The sequence below is a fragment of the Uranotaenia lowii genome, chromosome 3 (assembly GCF_029784155.1).
Source record: "Uranotaenia lowii strain MFRU-FL chromosome 3, ASM2978415v1, whole genome shotgun sequence".
In the NCBI taxonomy this organism is placed as follows: domain Eukaryota; kingdom Metazoa; phylum Arthropoda; class Insecta; order Diptera; family Culicidae; genus Uranotaenia; species Uranotaenia lowii.
Window position 1 is genome coordinate 2,119,842 of NC_073693.1, and position 20,341 is coordinate 2,140,182.

Sequence of the window (20,341 nt, forward strand, 5' to 3'; positions counted from 1 at the left end):
CGGGACTACAAAGACAATGAAGGTGAGTAATTGATTGATGTGACATATACTTTTTGTGTTTGGTGATCATCTGATTTCAAACTTGGCGTTTTGATTAAGAAACCTTTTTCATTTTCACTTTTGTTTTTTAATTTGAATCTAAATGTTTTTTCAAGTTCTGAAGTTGTGATATGAAATTTTAATAAGCGTTCATATTACTCCATTTTTATCTTCATGTTAAAAAAATCAAACAATCAAATGACGCGAAAGCCTTGGCATTCGTATCTTCTTAGTAATATAACTAGGTCTACCTGATCCCTTCAGTATGTAGTGGTCCTGCATCATTTTGTCAGAGAGCTAGAGTCTTTATGCCAGTGCAGTGATGAGAATGCAATCATGTCATTTTTGGCGTAAGGTACATTTCTGCGCATTTTCGACACATATGTAGTTGGCTCAGATCGGCATTGAAATTTCGCAACCTCTTGTTTGGGTTTATCTTGAAAATATATTATGAATCTTTTTTCTTGCTATTAAAATTCTAAATAAAAATAAACAAGTACATATGTATTTTTGTTGTAACCAAGTGACAAATCACTGAAGTGAAAGTTCTTAAATATCTATTAATTAAAAAAAAGGACACTTTCAAAAAAGAGTTTAAACGTCAGGTTTCATCATTAAACACTTAAGATACTTTTTTTTTTATCATTGACTTTATTTAGAGATGAAAATGGTGGTTGTTCTAAATTTTACTATTTCTTACATGAGGGTTGGGTGTTGGGGCTGGTCTGAAAATTCCAAAATTAGTGACCGACCACTTAGTACTGACAGCTTATGTATGATGTATGACGTAATCTTCCATCCTATGTAGCGTGGCACAGCCCGTTTGCAGCGAACTACCGCACATCAAAATTTGATCCGAATAACCTATTTTTTAACTCTAAATTGCCTTTGAGTGAACTATTCCAAGGGAGTGAAGGTACAAGTAGAGTAACTAGTACAATTCAATAGGGGTAAGGATAATTTGTTTTCACCGAAAGAAGAATCTATTGCTAAAAAATAAGAAATTCAGCCATTTTAATGTGGAATGTTCCATAGGATGTGTATAGACGTACCCGCCATCTCTTAACGACATGTTGAAGGTAACTGCCCAGTGCACTCTACCTTCCACATCGCCTCGATATGGTGTCCGGATGGCCCTCCCTTATACCCAAAAAAGATTAAACAAAACAAAAAAAACCTTCTCAAAAAACAAATCAAATTAAAACAATAATACAAGCAGATTATATGGTTAACCACGATAATATGACAAGTTTATTTAACAGGTCATCTTCAGGTGTTTTCAATGGCTGAAAATAAAATATCTTTTTTTTTTTATGGGTTTATAAGCTACCTGGCTGACCTGGAAAGGAAAAACAGAACGGGGGACAGAAGAGGAAACTTTACACGAGAGTAGCATAGCTTAGAACAGGATAGCGGCAACAGAGCCCGAGAGTTCTGAAGCATCAGAGGGAGGAAGCGTTAAGATAGTGCTCGACGGACTGGGACAGATGGGCCCTACATGAACTTCGAGTTAACCCAACCTCCAATTCAACCGAGCAGTAACAGTATGATAACATACGCCAAAGTCTCGATATCATTGTCAGAAGGGTTCACTATCTTACCGTAGTTGAATTTTCCATACCTGTCACCTAACCTTACTCGTTTCAATAAATTTGAATTTTTGATTGTTTTTAATCGAGATTAACATAGATAAGTTAATAAAAATATTTTCAAATATGTCAATGTTAATAGATCCAGAACAAATGCTTGGAAACTCGGTAATTATACAAAAAACTAGATGACAAGAAACAGAACTAATATCAGACTTTGTCTATCTGAATCTGAAGCGTAATAATTACACAAATAGTAGTACAGAACACAAAAAGTAATTATACAGAGTTGTGAGAAATTAAAAGAAAACAAAAAACAAAAAAAAAAATTATCAAAATGACTGTTATAACACTTATCAACAGTACTGACTGTACATAAAACGCATCATCTGTTAATTCTGATGTTTCCACTAAGGAATACTACCCTTGTTTAGCAGAAGGGAGAGCAAGTGTTACATTTTCCATTCATTTTATGATCATGGCTCATTATAAATGGACACATCTGAACCTACAAAATTGAAACTAATAAAAAATGTTCAGCACTTTTTCTTTTATAGATCTTAATATAAAACCACGTTCAATAAGATTGTGAGTAACTACCCTGTTAGGAAAATGATAGATTTATCCATCATTTTCACTATCATACACACTGCTGCCTTTGTGAAGTTGATTTTTGTTGAATCAAAGCAATCGAAAGATTCCTTTTAATTCAACCACGGTAAATGAAAAGTTCATATACCAGTATTTCGATAGCAACTTACTACCTTCTTCAGTGAACGTTTTCGATTGTTCACTGAAGAAGGTAGTAAGTTGCTATCGAAATACTGGTATATGAACTTTTCATTTGCCGTGGTTGAATTAAAAGGAATCTTTCGATTGCTTTGATTCAATTGAATCATTCAACCAAGTAGGCTCATACCACAACAGAGTGATTTTTGTTGATATTCTTTTCAGTAAGACTAAAAAATAATAATAATAATGAGAAAACACTCACCTGCGAAGAAGCTGTTCAACGTGTCTTACCGTATGCTTTGCTAAAAGCCTGTTTCAGAAATATTTTTGTTAATAGAGAACTTCTTTAAAAATAAAGGACCTGAAATATAATTTAACGAAAGACAAACTACAGAAAAAAGTACCTATTACAACGAAAAAGATTTCTTCAGGAAACAGTTCAAACAGCATTCTCGTCCAATGAGCCTCTAGATCTTGTAAAATGCTTGATTTAAGAATAAGCCTCCGAAATTCATAAACCGCAAATGCACACTTACTAGAGCATTGGGGAGACGAATACCATTGTACATCTATTCAATTTCTATCTACCATATCAGTACCTAATTGTTAACGTTCTCATTCAACTAATTATGGTATCTACTATTAAATCACCCACCTATCCAGTATCCTAAATAGACTATCCTAAAAGATTGATTACAGTTGTCTATCTTTCACAATACTATCTGTTCTAACCTAACTTGCGCATGGTGGTAAACAAGTGGAAATATCAACTTATAAACATCTAATTGTGATATTTCTACTGCGCAATGCTCTTTTTGTCCGATGGAAGGGAGTGTTTGGGGATGACGGAGGTTGCTTCGGATAGCTTTCGAACGTCCTCTTGGACAATAGGAAGCACTGTGGGCTGATAGTGATGCCTTAAAACACACAATACTCGGATCGACGATTTTAACTTCCCGCAATACGGACTTTCAGATCACTCCCGAATAAAACACCACGGCATAGCATTAGACTACTTATATTCTACCGTTCAACTAACATTAATTTGGGGTTTTGTAGAAGGTACCCGACCTTATAATTTTAAGCGACGAATTTAGATGTCTCACGACGATTGACAAAAGGCTACTGGCTTACTAACTAATGGGCTTTTACAAAGGCGCCCAACCTTCGCAGGATGGATTGATGCTCATTCTCGCGCCAAACCAATCGAGCAGCCGCTACCAACATTTGCGAGTTGGAAGAGCCTCATTTGAGGTGAATTTGTTTGGTAGCCGATCTTGCATGCAATCATTCTCCCACCCCCTGAAATCCCATTTCAGCACGTGAAGAAATTTCAGGTGTACTCTCAGTCACCTGCGGTTGATCATTCTGCTGTTCATCGATGTTATCGGTGACTGGTAGCAAGGCGATCCGATTAACTGCTCTTTTGCATACTCCACTAGCAGTTCGTAATGAAACAACACGCACAACTCCGTCTTGACCAGGATGGAGTTCGATGATCCTGCCGGTTGGCCAATTCATTTGTGCTATATTGTCTTCTCGAAGAACTACTAATTGACCCACTTGCAATTTTGTCGGTGACTTGTTCCACTTCGTCCTCATCTGCAAATGGTTCAAATATTCGGTGTGCCAACGAGCCCAAAATCGTTGTTTCAATTGTTGAATTAGCTGCCACATTTTGAGTCGATTTTGCGGGATATTGGTAACGTCTTCCTCAGGGATTTCCTTAAGAGAACAACCGACCAAAAAATGACCTGGGGTAAGGGGTTCGAGGTCCAGGGGATCATCTTTCAAGGGGAGAATCGGACGGCTATTTACACAGGCTTCAATTTGGCACAGAAGGGTGACCATATCATCATATGCGAGGGCACTCGTGCCGAGAACCCGGATGAGGTGGTGTTTGCAGGACTTAACGGCGGACTCCCACAGGCCGCCAAAGTGGGGAGCTCGGGGAGGAATAAAGTGCCACTCAATTCCATTGTGCACACATTCTTTAGCGATGAGATCGTTGTGGGTTTTATCTGCTTTCCAACGGCTCAACTCCTTTAGTTCGTTGCGGGCTCCAACGAAATTAGTCCCATTATCGCTGAAGATGTCCCGACAATTGCCTCTGCGGGAAATGAATCTGCGTAGAGCCTGGATGAACTTTGCAGTTGAAAGGTCTGCAACAAGTTCAAGGTGGATTGCCCGTGTGACGAAACATATAAAAACGGCAACGTAAGCCTTCACAGGTGCTGCCTTTCTGTGCGCAGGTTTAATCCAAACGGGGCCAAAAAAATCTACTCCAGATGATGTAAATGGTTTGGATTCCGTGACTCGTGCCTTGGGTAAATCACCCATCGGTTGCTGGATGAAATTTGGTTTAGCTTTGACACAGGTTACACATCGATGCACAATCGTTCTAGCAAAATTGCGTCCACCTAAAGGCCAATAACGTAGGCGAACAACGTTGAGGAGTAGTTGTGGTCCAGCATGGAGGAGACGTAGGTGGAAGGATTCTAATAAAAGCCGTGTGAACCGATGTTTGGATGGTAGGATAAGTTGGTGTTTTGCATCGTCTGGCTCACAAGAATGTTGTAAGCGTCCACCCACGCGAATTACAGATTCGCTCGGACGGATAAAGGGCTTCAACCATAGTAGGGGTGATGATCGGTGGACAGGTTTATCGGAGGTCAAATTTGTAAATTCGGAAGGGAACATTTGTTTCTGAACCAAAGAAACAATTCGCAGTTCAGCGGATCTGATTTCGGTGCACGATAACGGTCCACTATCGACGGAAGCTTTTTTGCATCTGAGATATCGGAGAAACCTTCGCACAATGGCAGTGCGACGTAGCATTGTGTGGAATTCGGAAAAATGTGAGAGGTATCGATCCAGGAACTCATCGGATTTGGGTTGCAAAGCTGCCGTCGCAACGGTTACTTTACGTTCTAAGCTGGTATCATCGGAGATTTCTATTGGGATGTTGATCGGCCAACTCGTTTCGGTCTGAGCCAACCACCTCGGACCCTTCCACCACAACTCGTTTTCGATTATTGCCGCTGGTGAGATGCCTCTCGAAATTAGGTCGGCAGGGTTCTCAACTCCACTAACATGATTCCAACGACAGTTCTTTGTCAGCTGCTGTACTTTCGCCACCCGATTTGCGACGAATGTGTGCCAGGTTCCAGGAGAAGCATTCAACCACTGCAACACAATACTTGAATCCGTCCAAAAGAATGTTTGTGCTGATAGGTTTAACGAAGATTCGACCTTTGTATGCAGTTCGGATGAAAGAAGTGCTCCGCAGAGCTCAAGGCGGGGAATGCTTTTCTTGCGAAGAGGAGCCACTCGTGACCTAGATGATAGGAGGGAAATTTTGACTTTGCCCTTTGAATTCTCTGACCGTATATACAGGCAGCACCCATATGCCACCTCCGATGCATCCGAAAAACAATGGATTTGGATAGATTTTGGATGACTTATGAGCACAAATCTTTCAATTTTTAGCTGGTTTAGATTCGGTAGTTGTTTTTCGTAATTGACCCATCTCTCATGCACTTGTTGAGGCAACGGGTCATCCCAACCCCAGGGTTTTCCAGATTCGCTTTCGAGACACCATAATTCCTGCATAAAACATTTGGCAGATGTGATAACAGGCCCTACAAGCCCCAAAGGATCGTACAGTTGGGCGATCCGGGAGAGAACACTGCGTTTCGTCAGAGGTTTTTCCTGCTGTGTTGTGTATGTGGGAATCTTGAAAAGAAAACAATCTGCTTTGTAATCCCAAACAAGCCCCAAAGTTTTTATGGTGTCGTCACGGTCAAAATCAATAGTTGGTAGAATGACAAGGTTTTCAGGGGGAATATTTTTTAAAATGGATTGATCGTTCGAGGCAAACTTACGGAGGTTCATTTTGCCCTTTTCCAGTAAGGCTATGAGTTGCCTTATCAACTCTCGAGCTACGACTGCGGTTTTAGCACCCGTAATCAAATCGTCAACGTAACAATCGGCTTCAACTGCCTGGGCAGCTAATGGGAACTCAGACCCCTCATCTAAGGCTAATTGTTTCAAAGTGCGTGTGGCTAGGTATGGAGCGGCAGCTGTGCCGTAGGTCACGGTGGTAAGCTGGTAGGTGCGAAGGGGCTGATCGGAAAACTTTCTCCACACGATTCGCTGGAGCGGCAAATCTTCGGCGGCGACGGAAATCTGTCGGTACATTTTTTCGACGTCGCAAATCAAAATTATCGGATGAGTTCTGGAGCGCATTACAATCGAACGGAGATCAGATTGGACGGTGGGTCCGACGAGTAATGCATCGTTGAGAGAGGGTCCTCCTGGGGTTTTGTTCGAGGCATCAAACACGACCCTCACCTTTGTCGTGGAACTGCTGGGCTTTAATACAGGGTGGTGGGGTAAATAGTAGTTGGGTACATTTGGATCGATGTCGTCGTTCACTTGAACCATATGACCCAAAGACTCGTACTCGTCCATAAACTTGCAATATTCGGCGGCTAGTAGTGGATCATTGGAAAACCTTCGTTCGATTTGGTGCATTCTTCTTACGGCAGCTGTCTTAGAATCACCTAGTTTTGCAAGAACGTCGGGCTTTGTCGGCAGCTTAACTAGGTATCGACCATCGGCTTGGCGAGAAACGTGTTGGAGATAATGACGCTCGCATTCGGCTTCTTCCACGGAATATCGGTTTTCGAATCCTCCTTCTTCGATTTCCCAAAATCGCGCTATTGTTTTCTCCAGATTTTGTACACGAGCAACGCTGCATAGACGAGGGGAAGTGGTGGTGGATTTCGTTGCTCGACCCGAGACGACCCAGCCCAAACGAGAATTGATGAGGAGAGGTAAGCCTTCACCCAGGGAAATTTGACCAGGAACAGCGAAAACGTGGAAGAAAATTTCTGCCCCAATGATTAAATCGACCGGGTTGGAATCATGAAAAGATGGATCGGCTAATTGGATGCTGGGTGGAATATTCCAATTGTTCGGCGAAAGGCTAACTCCTGGCAAATCCATGGTGACCTTCGGCAGTACTAACATCTCGATGGCAGCCTCGAAGTTGCAGATGCGGGATCTCAGTTTGGCTCTTATTTTGGATCGGACGTGAGTGTTGGTTTGACCAATACCCAAAATCGGAAGATTCACTCGTTCTCCTCGGAGGTTCAGTAGTTGACGAAGGCGCTCCGTAGCGAAGTGGCACTCGCTCCCGGAATCTAGCAGGGCACGGACCGGTATCTCTACCCCATTTTCGGTGATTAAAAGAACGACGGCTGTAGCAAGAAGAACTCTCGTATCGGTGTGTGAAATTGCTGATAGGCTCACTGGCTCGGAGCTAACAGCAACGGTTGCCTGCGATGAGTTGTGGTTCGGCGGTGGCCTCGGGCGGTATGAGCTGGACTCGGCAATTCCTCTTGATGGTCCAGTACTGGGTTTTTTGAGGCAAACCAGAGTGTGATGTCGTTCTCCGCAAGCTCTACACCTTCCAGTAGACTTGCATTCGGCTGCGATGTGGTTTTTCCGGAAACAATTACGACAGAGGGCATGCTTCCTCAAAAGCAGCTCTCGGTCTTCAGCTGCTAATTGTCCAAAGGCTGGGCATCTGAACAATGGATGAGTTTCTGGGCAGGCTATGCATTTGTAGGTTGGTGGCTGTTGAAAGGCTCCATGACTTCCAATTCGACCCGTCGTCTGCGGCTTCTTGGTAATGGTGACGTCATCATTTCCAGCTTCAATAACAGCTTGTAGGACATTGACCTTTCGATGCAAGAACGATATCAGCATGTCAGTAGTTTCATCGTCCTTATCGGCACAAAATTCCTCCCAGTCACGATGCGTTTTCTTGTCCAATCGGTGCGTTAATAGATGGATCAGCAGAGTATCCCATTGCTCTGTAGGCTCGCCTAACTGCTTGAGTACCTTAACTGTTCGCTCAAAAGTATCGACCAATTTGTGCAACTCAGAACCATTTTGCGATTTCATTTTAGGAAGATCGTAGAGAATCTGTACATGACGCTTTTTGAGAATTTTCGTGTTAGAGTAACGCTTGTTAAGAAGGTCCCAAGCAATCGAGTAATTTGCTTGTGTGAGGGACAAAGTTTCAATAAGACCTCGCGCTTCTCCATCAAGTTGCCCTCGCAAATATTGAAACTTTTCGATTATCGGTAAATCTGACGTATGGATTAACGAAATAAAGTGGTCGTGAAACGTGAGCCACTCTTCTAAGCGACCCGAAAATCGAGGAAGGTTAATTTGGGGTAATTTTACGTGGACAGTGGGGTGTGTATGAGTATAAGACTGCCCAGCATGAGAAGAGTTAAGTGTGCCTGCTGTCTGCTCGTTGGATTTCGTAATCAGGAACCCTTTTACCTTGTAGAATTGCGTTTCAAATTCTACTCTAGCCTTAAAATGCTGATCCGCTGTTTCGGTCGATTCGTCGTTGATTTCTATGTCCGTCTGGGTATCATGGAAGTCGTCCCACAATTTCTCCAGTCTTTCTAATCGTGAAAACACTTCCGGTGCATCGTTTACATCGTCATAGTTTTCAACAAAGCGACAAATCACGGTGAATGACGTCAGGATGCTGTTGCGCTTCAGCAGCCGAGCCTTGGATTTAATTGCGTCAGCTCCAATTGGCATGATGAATGAATGCCGATCTAAAATGGTCAATTAAATCACGGTAGTACCGCACGAGATGATGTAGGAGCTTGGAATCTTACTAACCTGCTCAAGGCTAGTAAATTGCCTTGTATTTTATAAAAACAGGAACCAGGAACAGCCGGAATTGGAGAACGGTCTAGTCAGCAGATATTGAGGGCCGATTCAGCCGGAGAAGCGTTTTCTGTATGGGAATGAGGGAACCAGAGCAGCACAAAACGAGAAAGGTAATTTAAGTTGGAATGTTACTAACCTATTCAAGGCTAGAACAAGGCCTTGTATTAATATTCCAACTTGGCGGCAAAATGGCGTCTTGGCGTCAGATCAATTTCGTTAGCCAATTTTGGGATTTGGAGTGTGGTTTCGGGAAATTAGATCTTGGCGGGCCTCACAGCATCGGAATCCTTATCCATCCGGTTCGAAGGACCATGTTTGGGGATGACGGAGGTTGCTTCGGATAGCTTTCGAACGTCCTCTTGGACAATAGGAAGCACTGTGGGCTGATAGTGATGCCTTAAAACACACAATACTCGGATCGACGATTTTAACTTCCCGCAATACGGACTTTCAGATCACTCCCGAATAAAACACCACGGCATAGCATTAGACTACTTATATTCTACCGTTCAACTAACATTAATTTGGGGTTTTGTAGAAGGTACCCGACCTTATAATTTTAAGCGACGAATTTAGATGTCTCACGACGATTGACAAAAGGCTACTGGCTTACTAACTAATGGGCTTTTACAAAGGCGCCCAACCTTCGCAGGATGGATTGATGCTCATTCTCGCGCCAAACCAATCGAGCAGCCGCTACCAACATTTGCGAGTTGGAAGAGCCTCATTTGAGGTGAATTTGTTTGGTAGCCGATCTTGCATGCAATCAGGGAGGGCAAGTGTTTCAACTCCCATTCACCTTATCAACATGGATCATCAAAGGAAAAATTATACATCATTATAATTTTTAAACCACTTTTAAATTAAGTTTCTATGATCTCATATCGAATAAGGTTATGTGCTACCGCCCTGTCAGGTTCATGTTAGTTTTTGAGCTTGTTTCCAAACCATGAACTTCCATAAACGCAAGAAAGCACAACATCGCCGTGACCCAATAGAGCCTAGGGTACGGACTTAGTACTGACAGCTTATGAGCTAAAATTGTTAAACGTTTAGTATACACAACTGGCTGCTGGGCAAAACTTCTAGCCTCTCAAAGACTAATTTTCTGGAAATTTTAGAGAGAAATCGCACAAGTTTTTCGCTTATTCATTAGATAGAATGTTGGTATATGCGTTGACTTCCCTTATGATCTTTAAACGTAGTTTCAGATCATGTGTTTCACTCTAACACTTGATTTGCACTTTGTGGACATTCTTGACAAAATTCAAAAGACGTTGATTTTTTTAAAGAAATATAAGCTTTTCTCTTGTTTCTATGTATTAAAAATATAAAAGTATCCTGCTTATGCTTATGATACATACACAGCCAGATCTTGTCAGCATCCCTGTGAGTAGTAAAAGTTCATTAACTACTCATCTTTAATAAGCCGGGCCCACTGTGCAGTATTGGCCACAAAGACAACTGGAATACAAGAAGGAAGAAATGTGGACATCAGTACCATACGTTCCCATGATTTAATAATTTTCACGTTGGGAGCACAAATGCTAGAAAGTAGTGTGCTCCTCGGCTCTGATCCCCGATATTTTTTTCTTATGTGGGTGTGAATGGGGTTATTTTACAAAGCCTCCAAATTTTAGAACATATTAATTTTGAATTTCTTTGCTCCCCATCCCTGGTCATTGACCATGGATATAGTGCCATTGCTCGCTCTTGGAAATAAAAATTCAAAAGAATGAACGTTGTTGTACCATCCATGCAATTTTGGGAACTATGCCCTTTCCAAAGATTTCATGGTAAATATAAATGAGTTTTATTTGACAAACCTTTGTGCTACTATCGCAGATTTTTTTTTCCAATCACAGCACTCCGAAAAGTTTTCATACACGCGCACGTGGATCACAAAAAATTGATTAACATTGAATAAACGAAAAGCCACCAGAAATAGAAAACAGACTTGAAAACACAAAAAAAATTTAAAACCATTCAAAATAATTTGATAGAAGGGACTACGTTTTGGAAGAAAAAAATTGTTGATCCAGGTAACCCTTTTTTAACTTTTGATGATTAATACGTCCAAGACGAAGTACATGCTGGCCTGCGGATCCGAGACCGACCGAACCCGCTTGTCCAGTAATAACAAGGTCATGATCGACGGCGACGAGCTGGAGATAGTCGAAGACTTTGTCTATCTCGGCTCACTGGTGACCGCAGACAATGACACCAGCCGTGAGATCCGGAGGCGAATTATCAGCGGAAGTCGTGCCTACTATGGACTCCACAAGCAACTGCGGTCGAGAAGACTTTGCCCTCGTACGAAGTGTAACCTGTATATGACGCTTATTAGACCGGTTGTTCTCTACGGGCACGAGACATGGATATTGCTCGAGGAGGACCTGCGTACACTCGGAGTATTCGAGCGACGAGTGTTAAGAACCATCTTTGGCGGCGTACAGGAGAACGGAGTGTGGAGGCGAAGGATGAACCACGAGCTCGCGCGACTCTACGGCGAACCCAGTATCCAGAAGGTGGTGAAAGCTGGCCGGATACGCTGGGCAGGACATGTTGCGAGAATGCCGGGCAACTGTCCTGCAAAACAGGTGTTCGCTACGAATCCGGTAGGAACAAGACGAGCGGGGGCGCAACGAGCGAGGTGGTTAGACCAAGTGGAGCGTGATCTGGCGAACGTGGGGTGCCCGAGAAATTGGAGAACGGTTGCTATGAACCGAGTGAATTTTAGGAATTATGTTCGTCAAGTTATGTCGTGAGACGGAATACTATGTAAATAAAAATAAATAAAAAATAAAACTTTTTTCTTAGCTAACTATTCATGAGAATCTGAAATACTCAAATGTATTGGAAATTTGGAAATTTTTATGAGAAATTTCCAAAAAACATTCATTCTTCTAAATTTACGTATAATAATTTCTATGGAACGAACTCACCAAATAATCTTTGGGTCCTGAAAGTCGATGATCGATTCAATTTTCCAGACAGTTCTTGACAGATTCCCGCTCTACACAGCGCCAAAGGAAAACGATGCCCAAAGTCTTTACTTCGCTGAGGGAGACTTTTATTACCTAACGGTCACTTTCAACGTAGGAAGTAGGAAGTACGATATTTCATTTTATTTTCTCATGTTTTGAATCAATTTAACCACTAAAATATGAAAAACAAACTTTCCCCGACGGAGTGAAAATATAAAACGTCCGTTGCCAAGAAATCATGGCCTCCTTCTCCTAAATAAATTTTTTAAAGGATTCCCCAAAAAATATATTTAACGCCAAGAATAAGTTTTTTTTTAACTAATTTTAAGTCAAATTACCGTAATGAAAAGTATTGAAGGATTTGAAGATCAGAATCTTACATTCCGAAGTAAAAAAGGTTTTCGTTGATTAACACAAATAAACAGCTTTAATTTTAATGTGGATGGAATAATGAAATATCTACGTTTTTAACTTAAAAAAATGGGCCAACTTGTATATTTTTACATAAAGTATCGACGACTTACAAATCGATTTAAACCTATCTATGAAAAGCAACATTTTGTTTCAGACTAATACTCAAATGTATATACAGAAACTTTATCTTAATCTTAAACTTAATCTCTAACAGATATTGTGATGTCTTTTATTTATAACATTAAAAATATGGCAATTAAGAAAATTTATCACGTTAAAACGAGAATCTCTGACTTTATCAGAGGACACATTTACGCGAGAAAATCTATCAGAAGGTGATAAAATTTATATAACGAAAAGTAAAAAAAATAAGGGTTCTATCTAATTATTCAGCTTTGAATTATTTTACATTAACAGTGAGGAATTTATTTTAATTTCTAACTTTCGAAAATAATTATAGCAGTTGCCAATTTTTTTCAAGAAGTTTTTTTTAATTAATTAGAGATTTGAAGATTTCATTTTTTAGAAAAATTTTTTATATTCACTTACATTAGAAAGTAGTTAGTTTATTCTTTTTAACCACAAGCATGACCATTTGAGGCATTGGTAAAAATTTACCAAAAATTGTTAAATAAAAGTAAGAAGTTTGCGGTTCAAATCACTTTTATTTTCTTCTTTTGTTAAATCAAATAAAATTAGAGATATTAGTTTGAAGTTTTGTTTAGGAAGAATCGGCAATATAAATAATGTTTAACAAAAAAAAACAGTAAAATATGTTTTCAGTTGACTTGTATTTTGATAATCCTTTATGAAATTCTCACATAGATATTTAATCTTGATTATAAAGTGAACTTTGAGCTGAATTAGAATTTTTAATTTTGATACCGAATCTGAGTACTGCCTTCTGAACCTGAGATTGAAATATGAATTCCGAATTTGAAACTATATTTGAATCTAAGTTTCAGATTATAACTCGTACTAATTATGAGCCAAAAAGCGAAATTTGGATCAGAATTTCAACCAGAAGTATCTTGTTTGAATTCGGACATTTCGGCTTTCAATGTGAATTTAATTAATTCAACTCGTGAATCTGAATGAAAATTGCGAATGATGAAACGGTTTCAGAATCTGTATTATTCTCACAGAAACTGACGAAAAATCAAGCAAAATCAGGCTACGATAAAGTAACGGAATTATCACTAAAAGTGATGACCTTTTTTTTTTGGTCACCATTTCTCATTTTCTCTCTAATATGTGTTGTGAGCCTACTTGGTTGAATAATTCTACTGAAACAAAGCATCAAAGCAATCTAAAAATTTATTTATTTATTTATTAAGTCAAACTATGTAGACTACAATACTTAAAACTACTTAAAACTAATGTAAGCTATTTTGTTGTTCTATGAAGTTGTTTTTGAATGCCTTTTTTAATTGTGTTTTTTTCATCGCTACGTCTATAATTTCACTTTGTAAATTGTATTTGTACATCATTTGATTAATAGGTTGATGTTTTGCATAGTCTTTGTCGTAAAGTTTAATGTAGAACAAATGTTTATTTCTTAATGGACGGGAGGGTGCGTAAAAATTTAGTTTTGAAAGTAATTCAGGACTGTCTATTCTTTGTGTAACAACATCATTTACGAATGCAATTTGGGAAAATTCTCTGCGTTTACTGAGAGGTTCTATATCAATAAGCTTACAACGAGATTCATACGATGGCAGAGGAAAAGTGGTCCAATTTATTTTACGTAGCGCATATAACAAAAATTGTTTTTGAACTGATTCGAGACGTTGCTCGTGAATATTTGAATAAGGATTCCATATGATGCTACAATACTCCAGTATCGAACGAACATAGGATATATAAAGTGATTTTATGGTGTATGGGTCTTGAAAGTGTTTGCTGAAACGTTTTACAAATCCAAGCATGCAATTTGCTTTATTGATGATATTGTTCTGATGTTCTACAAACGTGAGTTTTGAATCCAGTATGACGCCGAGATCCCTTACAATTTTGCATTTTTGTACTGGTTGATTGCCTAATTTTGTTTCAATGATGGGGTAACTTTGCTTTCTGCTAAATGATATAGAGTTGCATTTTTTAACATTCAATTGAAGTAAACTTTTGTTGCACCATTCAAAGAAAACATTGATTTCGTTTTGAAATGTTTTAACATCTTCGGTTGTTTTTATTTTCAGAAATAGTTTAATATCGTCGGCGTATATTAGGTATTCAATCCGTTTTAGAATAAAGGAAATGTCGTTAACGAACAGTATGAAAAGGAGAGGTCCTAAATGAGACCCCTGAGGCACACCAGAGGTCACAGCAACAGATTTGGATAATTCGTTTTGGAAACGAACGATTTGTGTTCGATCAGTTAAATATGATTGTAACCAGGAGAGAAGATTTGGATGAAAGCCAATTTTTTTTAATTTGAAGATTAAAAGGGGTATGTCAATGCGATCAAAGGCTTTGCTAAAGTCGGTATAAATAGCCTCAACATGAAAGCCTTTGCTCATAGAATCGATAACGTATGTAACGAATTCGAGAAGATTTGATGCTGTAGAGCGTCCTTTGAAGAAACCATGTTGTTTACTCGTTATAATATTTTTTACTTGTTGATAAATTTTTTCATTTATTATTGATTCAAAAAGTTTTGGGATGCAAGACAAAATAGCTATTCCTCTATAATTTCGTACATCTGATTTTTTTCCGGACTTGAAAATCGGAATTAAAAAAGATTTTTTCCAAAATTTGGGTACTTTTCTATAATTTAATGACATATTAAAAAGAATCAGAAGAGGCTCTGTCAATTCGGCCGCCAAGTTTTTAAGGAAACATGGGGGAAGTCCATCAGGCCCTGCTCCTTTGGAAGCATCAAGTTTTCTAAGTCCTTCGGAAACATTATTGTAATCAATTTCATTGACCTGAATGTCACACGCTAAATCTGGAATGACTGAAAAGTATTCCCTATCTCGGTCTGTCTCAGTGAAAGAAGTGTACACTTCTTGAAAAAAAGTTGCAAATAAGTTAGAAATTTCCAGTGGATTATTTCCAATGCTTCCGTCTAGTGTCAATTGAGTAGGAAAGTTTGAATTTTTCATCTGCTTTTTAGTATAGCCAAAGAACGCTTTTGGGTTTTGTTTAATTTCTTCTTCTATTTTCTGATTGTATTTTTCAAAAGAACTTTTTATACATGAATTAAGCTGGTTGCATAAATTTATATAATTTTGATGATTTGTAACACTTCTATCACTTCTGTAGACTTTATGAGCTTTTTGCTTCCTATTTTGTAAGTATTTCAAATCCTTGTTATACCAGACAGGGTGTTTAGAGCTGTAGGACCGTCTTTTAAATTTTGAAGGAACATAACTGTTTATTAGATTAATCATTATGTTATAAAAGGTTTCTACTGTTGTATCAACATTTCCTTCATTCTTCAATACACTTGACCACTCTATATTAATTAGTTCTAGTTTCAATAGTTCGAAGTTTGAATTCTGATAGTCTGGCATTTCCTCGTATTCCCAGTCGCGAGGTTTGGCACAGTTATGGATAAAGAGCGAGTATTCTATCGCTTTGTGAAATGCTTCGTTTTTCCATAGTGGATCTGCCGATTCGTTTACGCAAAAGTCTTCTGTACAGTTAGTAAAAAGTAGATCAAGATAATTATTGTTTCTATTTTTAACATGATTTACTTGGTTTAAGCCTAAAATAGAAGCTTTGCCGAAGATTAATTGTAACGTTTCGTTTTCGCCTACGACTGGAAGTAGAATTGCTTCATTGTCATCATCCAAAATAAAGTCAGCGTTGCGTTGATTGAAATCGCCATAAATATGTAATTTTGCTTCCGGTTGTTCAGCTAATGTATTTTCAAGAATTTGGAAGAATAATTCAAAATAATGTGAAGTGGCATATTCAGGTGGAAAGTACACGGAAGCAAAAATGTGCATTTCTTTTGCCAATAATGTTTTTACAAAGATAGAATCAAATTCAGTATATGTTTGCGTTGTAATTTCTTCTGAGGGAAAAATAGAATCCAAAGCTACAAGAATTCCCTTTAGTTCCCTTTTTAAATAAGAATTGAACGGAATCTTTCGATTGCTTTGATTTATCCACATTTCAGCGTTTCCACTTCAGCAATGGTACCTAATCCAGTTCCTTACTACCCATTTTTCATCACTTTCGCAAAAATCAGGCAAAATCAGGCATATTTTAAAAAATCAGACAAATTCAATGGCTCATCAGGTTGTCAGGCAGAGCCTCGAAAAATCAAGCAATACCTGAAAAATCAGGCACATTGGCATCTCTGATAACAAACGTCAAATTTGAATGCTAAAAAAGAAATTAGGAACCACCAAATCCGGAATTATTCTAAACTAACTTAGGTTACCTAAGCTTTCCAAATATTTTTTCGCAAGTATCTAATTTCAACATTTCAAAATTGATTCACATAAATTTTGATAAAATTAATTAAAAAAACTAGACTCAAATGCATAACTTTAATGACTGATTTTAATTTTTATTCTCATCCAGTAAATAAAGTGCCAAAACTCGAGAAAATTCTGGGCGATAGCTATTTTCGGGATTAAATTTCATCAATCAACAAGTTGAAATTTTGTTTGAAAAACTGTAGTAGAATTACTAAATTTGGATCAGATTTCGAGGTTTTGGCTTTAGTTCTGAATCGAAATTTTTACACTTGAATCATTTTAGTCGTTCATCATAATTTGATTAGGAATTTGTAATTTTGAGTTTAGAGAAGAACATTTTGCATGGCATTTTTGAATCCTCATGAGGAGAGGGGGGTTTAACCTAAGGTTGCCAGAATATTTTCACCACGTAGCCGGGCCTGAAAATCCGGGCAATTTTATATAAAATCCTGGCAAAATCCGGGCATTTGTTTTCAAAATTGACGACCAAAAAACCGGGCAATATCCGGGCAAATTTATTCAAAACCCAGAAATTATTCAACAAAAATTGAAAAAGTTTTTTTGTTCATCAAAATTTTTCGAAAGATTTTAGTCCTATTTTAGGCTCTCAAAAAACGATTCATGATTATTTTTATAAAACTAGTTCAAAAAATTTCGTTTTGGAACCTTACATATAAAAAAATTACAATACAATTTGTTTATTTTTTGTTTGATTTTCCAAAAAAAAATGAAAAAATCTTGGCCAAATCCTGGCATTTTTAAATGAAATCAGGGCAACCAGGCCGGTCCGGACTGTTCAAAAATTTTGTGTTAAATATCCGGGCAAACCCGGATAAAACTGGGCAATCTAGCAACCTTAGTTTAACCCTCCCCCCCCCCTCCGTTTCTACGGCCATGTGTTACATTGTTGTGTACCTTCACAAAATACACTTCTTTCCAAGGACCATTTATTCTAGACCTACCAATTAATATTCTCGTAGGATTTTCAGAGACGTCTAATCCTTTTTTTTTAAATTATTTCAGAAAAGATAGAACATTGGAATATGTGTTTTCAACCATATGTTCTGCCTTCATTTTTTTTTATTCAACACGAAATTAATCAATGATCAAAAATTGATTCTAGAAATTCACAGAGAGAAGATGTTGTATCCATTGTAATAAAAACGTCTTGAAGTAGAGAAACAATCTCAAGATCGTAAAGTCATATACTCTATGCAAATTTGATAGTGAGGATGTCTTCGACTAATACTGATTTCTGTAGTCAAAAATTAAAACTGAAAGACGAAAGCTATATTATGGAAAGAGTCGTAAGAACTAGTTGAAGCTCTGTTTGCAAATTTTTACAAAACTTAAAAAAAAAACCGTTGAGAACCACATAAACGACCTAAAAAAATACAGTCTTTTGAGAGGGGCCAGAAATAATTTTAAATAAGGATGTTTTCATTGTTAATTTTTTTTTTCCAGGAAAGCCTCAATTATCATCGATAAGAGAGAGCGAGGAGACTTGATCTCTGGAGTAACTTGATTCCTTTATCTTGTAACTGGAATATCTAACAAGGATTTATTGTTCTAGAAAGAAGTGTCTTATACAACAGAACATCTTTACTTGGAAAACCTTAAAAAAATGAATCAAAGATGATCTTTTCCATCATTTGAAATGTAGAAACTATGAAAAAAAGGCCAACCATTCAGTGATAAATCATCTGGTAAAACTATGTCTTACCTTGTCAATCTTCCAATTTCAGCAACCGTTCCATGGTTCCCGCGCCGTATTCGCGACTTGGATCGATTCGCCAACCAGATCCTGTCGTATGGTGCCGAACTGGATTCCGACCATCCCGGATTCACCGATAAGACTTATCGCGAGCGGCGAAAATACTTTGCCGACATTGCCTTCAACTACAAACACGGCCAACCGTTACCCCACGTCAACTACACTCCGGAGGAAATCGAAACGTGGAAGGTGGTTTTCAACAATTTGACTAAACTTTACCCAACGCATGCCTGCCACGAGCACAATCACGTGTTTCCGCTGTTGATTGAGAACTGTGGCTATCGGGAGGACAACATCCCACAGCTTGAGGATGTTTCGAACTTTTTGAAGGATTGTACGGGATTCACGCTCCGTCCGGTCGCAGGTCTATTGTCGTCTCGGGACTTTTTAGCGGGTCTGGCCTTCCGAGTGTTCCACTCGACGCAGTACATTCGTCATCCGAGCAAACCTCTTTACACCCCGGAACCGGATGTTTGCCACGAGTTGCTGGGACATGCACCATTGTTCGCGGATCCTAACTTCGCACAATTCTCCCAAGAAATCGGACTGGCGTCCCTCGGAGCTCCAGATGAGTACATCGAAAAATTGGCAACGGTAAGTTCAATTTTCCTGATAAGTGATTCTTCAATATTTTAATTCTTTTATTTGTTACAGTGCTTCTGGTTCACGGTCGAATACGGATTGTGCCGTCAAAATGGTGAACTGAAGGCCTATGGAGCAGGTCTGTTGTCCTCGTTCGGTGAGCTCCAGTACTGCCTTACGGATAAGCCGGAACTGCGCGAGTTCGATCCCCCTCGGACGGGAGAGCAAAAGTATCCAATCACCGAGTACCAGCCCATCTACTACGTGTCGAACAGTTTTGACGAGGCCATCCAGAAAATGGTCCTATATGCCAACACGATTCCCCGTCCTTTTGGAGTCCGTTACAATGCCTATACTCAGAGCGTCGAAATCCTGGATTCCAAACCACAAATTGCTAATCTGATGAGAAATATTCATGGAGAGTTCGAAGTCTTGCAGAATGCATTTAAGAAGTTGTAAAAAATGCTACCGTTAGTTGTTTGTTTACGTTTAAGTTAGGTTTACGTGGCGATCAGGTTGTGTTATCAGGTCGTTATTTTAATCATACGCTCAACTCAAAGGTTAATCCTCTTATTAAGACGTCAGCTTCCAAGACTGTAAAAGATTAAGAACCAAAATAAACAAAAAACAGAGGCGTGAATAGTCAGACAAAGCCAAAAAAATACTCTGATTAGGTGAACCCAAAATAAAATTGTAAGTCTTAACGATGAGTTTCATTATTTTTTTGCGTTTCATTATTTGTACAAACAATCTCCATTGACCATTCACATGGTTCGAGTGATTCGTTAATTGCTCTTCGTCTTGGTCGGGTGTGATTAAAATGTATGGGTCCATAACAATTAAATTGCCTTTTTCTGAATCATTCATACAAAAAAGAATGCGGAAGCGTTTGTTGAAATAAATATTACGTTGTGTGAATCGATTGTCAAATCCTAATTTGAAACTGATCGAATGATTGTTTAAAGCTTTTTTGATGATAACTGGCAGTCGAAAATAAACACCTAGCTTCGCTTTTTTGGAAGAATT

At 38.7% G+C, this 20,341-nt stretch overlaps 1 protein-coding gene across 1 annotated transcript in view; it reads left to right on the forward strand.

Annotated features, from left to right (window-relative positions):
* The window catches only part of LOC129758772 (protein henna-like), a 70,276-nt gene extending 50,251 nt beyond the window's left edge, over positions 1-20,025 (forward strand). Inside the window, exons 6-8 of the mRNA XM_055756388.1 lie at positions 6-22; positions 18,705-19,327; positions 19,388-20,025. Coding sequence (XP_055612363.1) covers positions 6-22; positions 18,705-19,327; positions 19,388-19,774 — 1,027 coding nt within the window. The 3' untranslated portion in view covers positions 19,775-20,025. The remainder of the gene's footprint in view (positions 1-5; positions 23-18,704; positions 19,328-19,387) is intronic.
* The last annotated feature ends 316 nt before the right edge of the window (positions 20,026-20,341 follow it).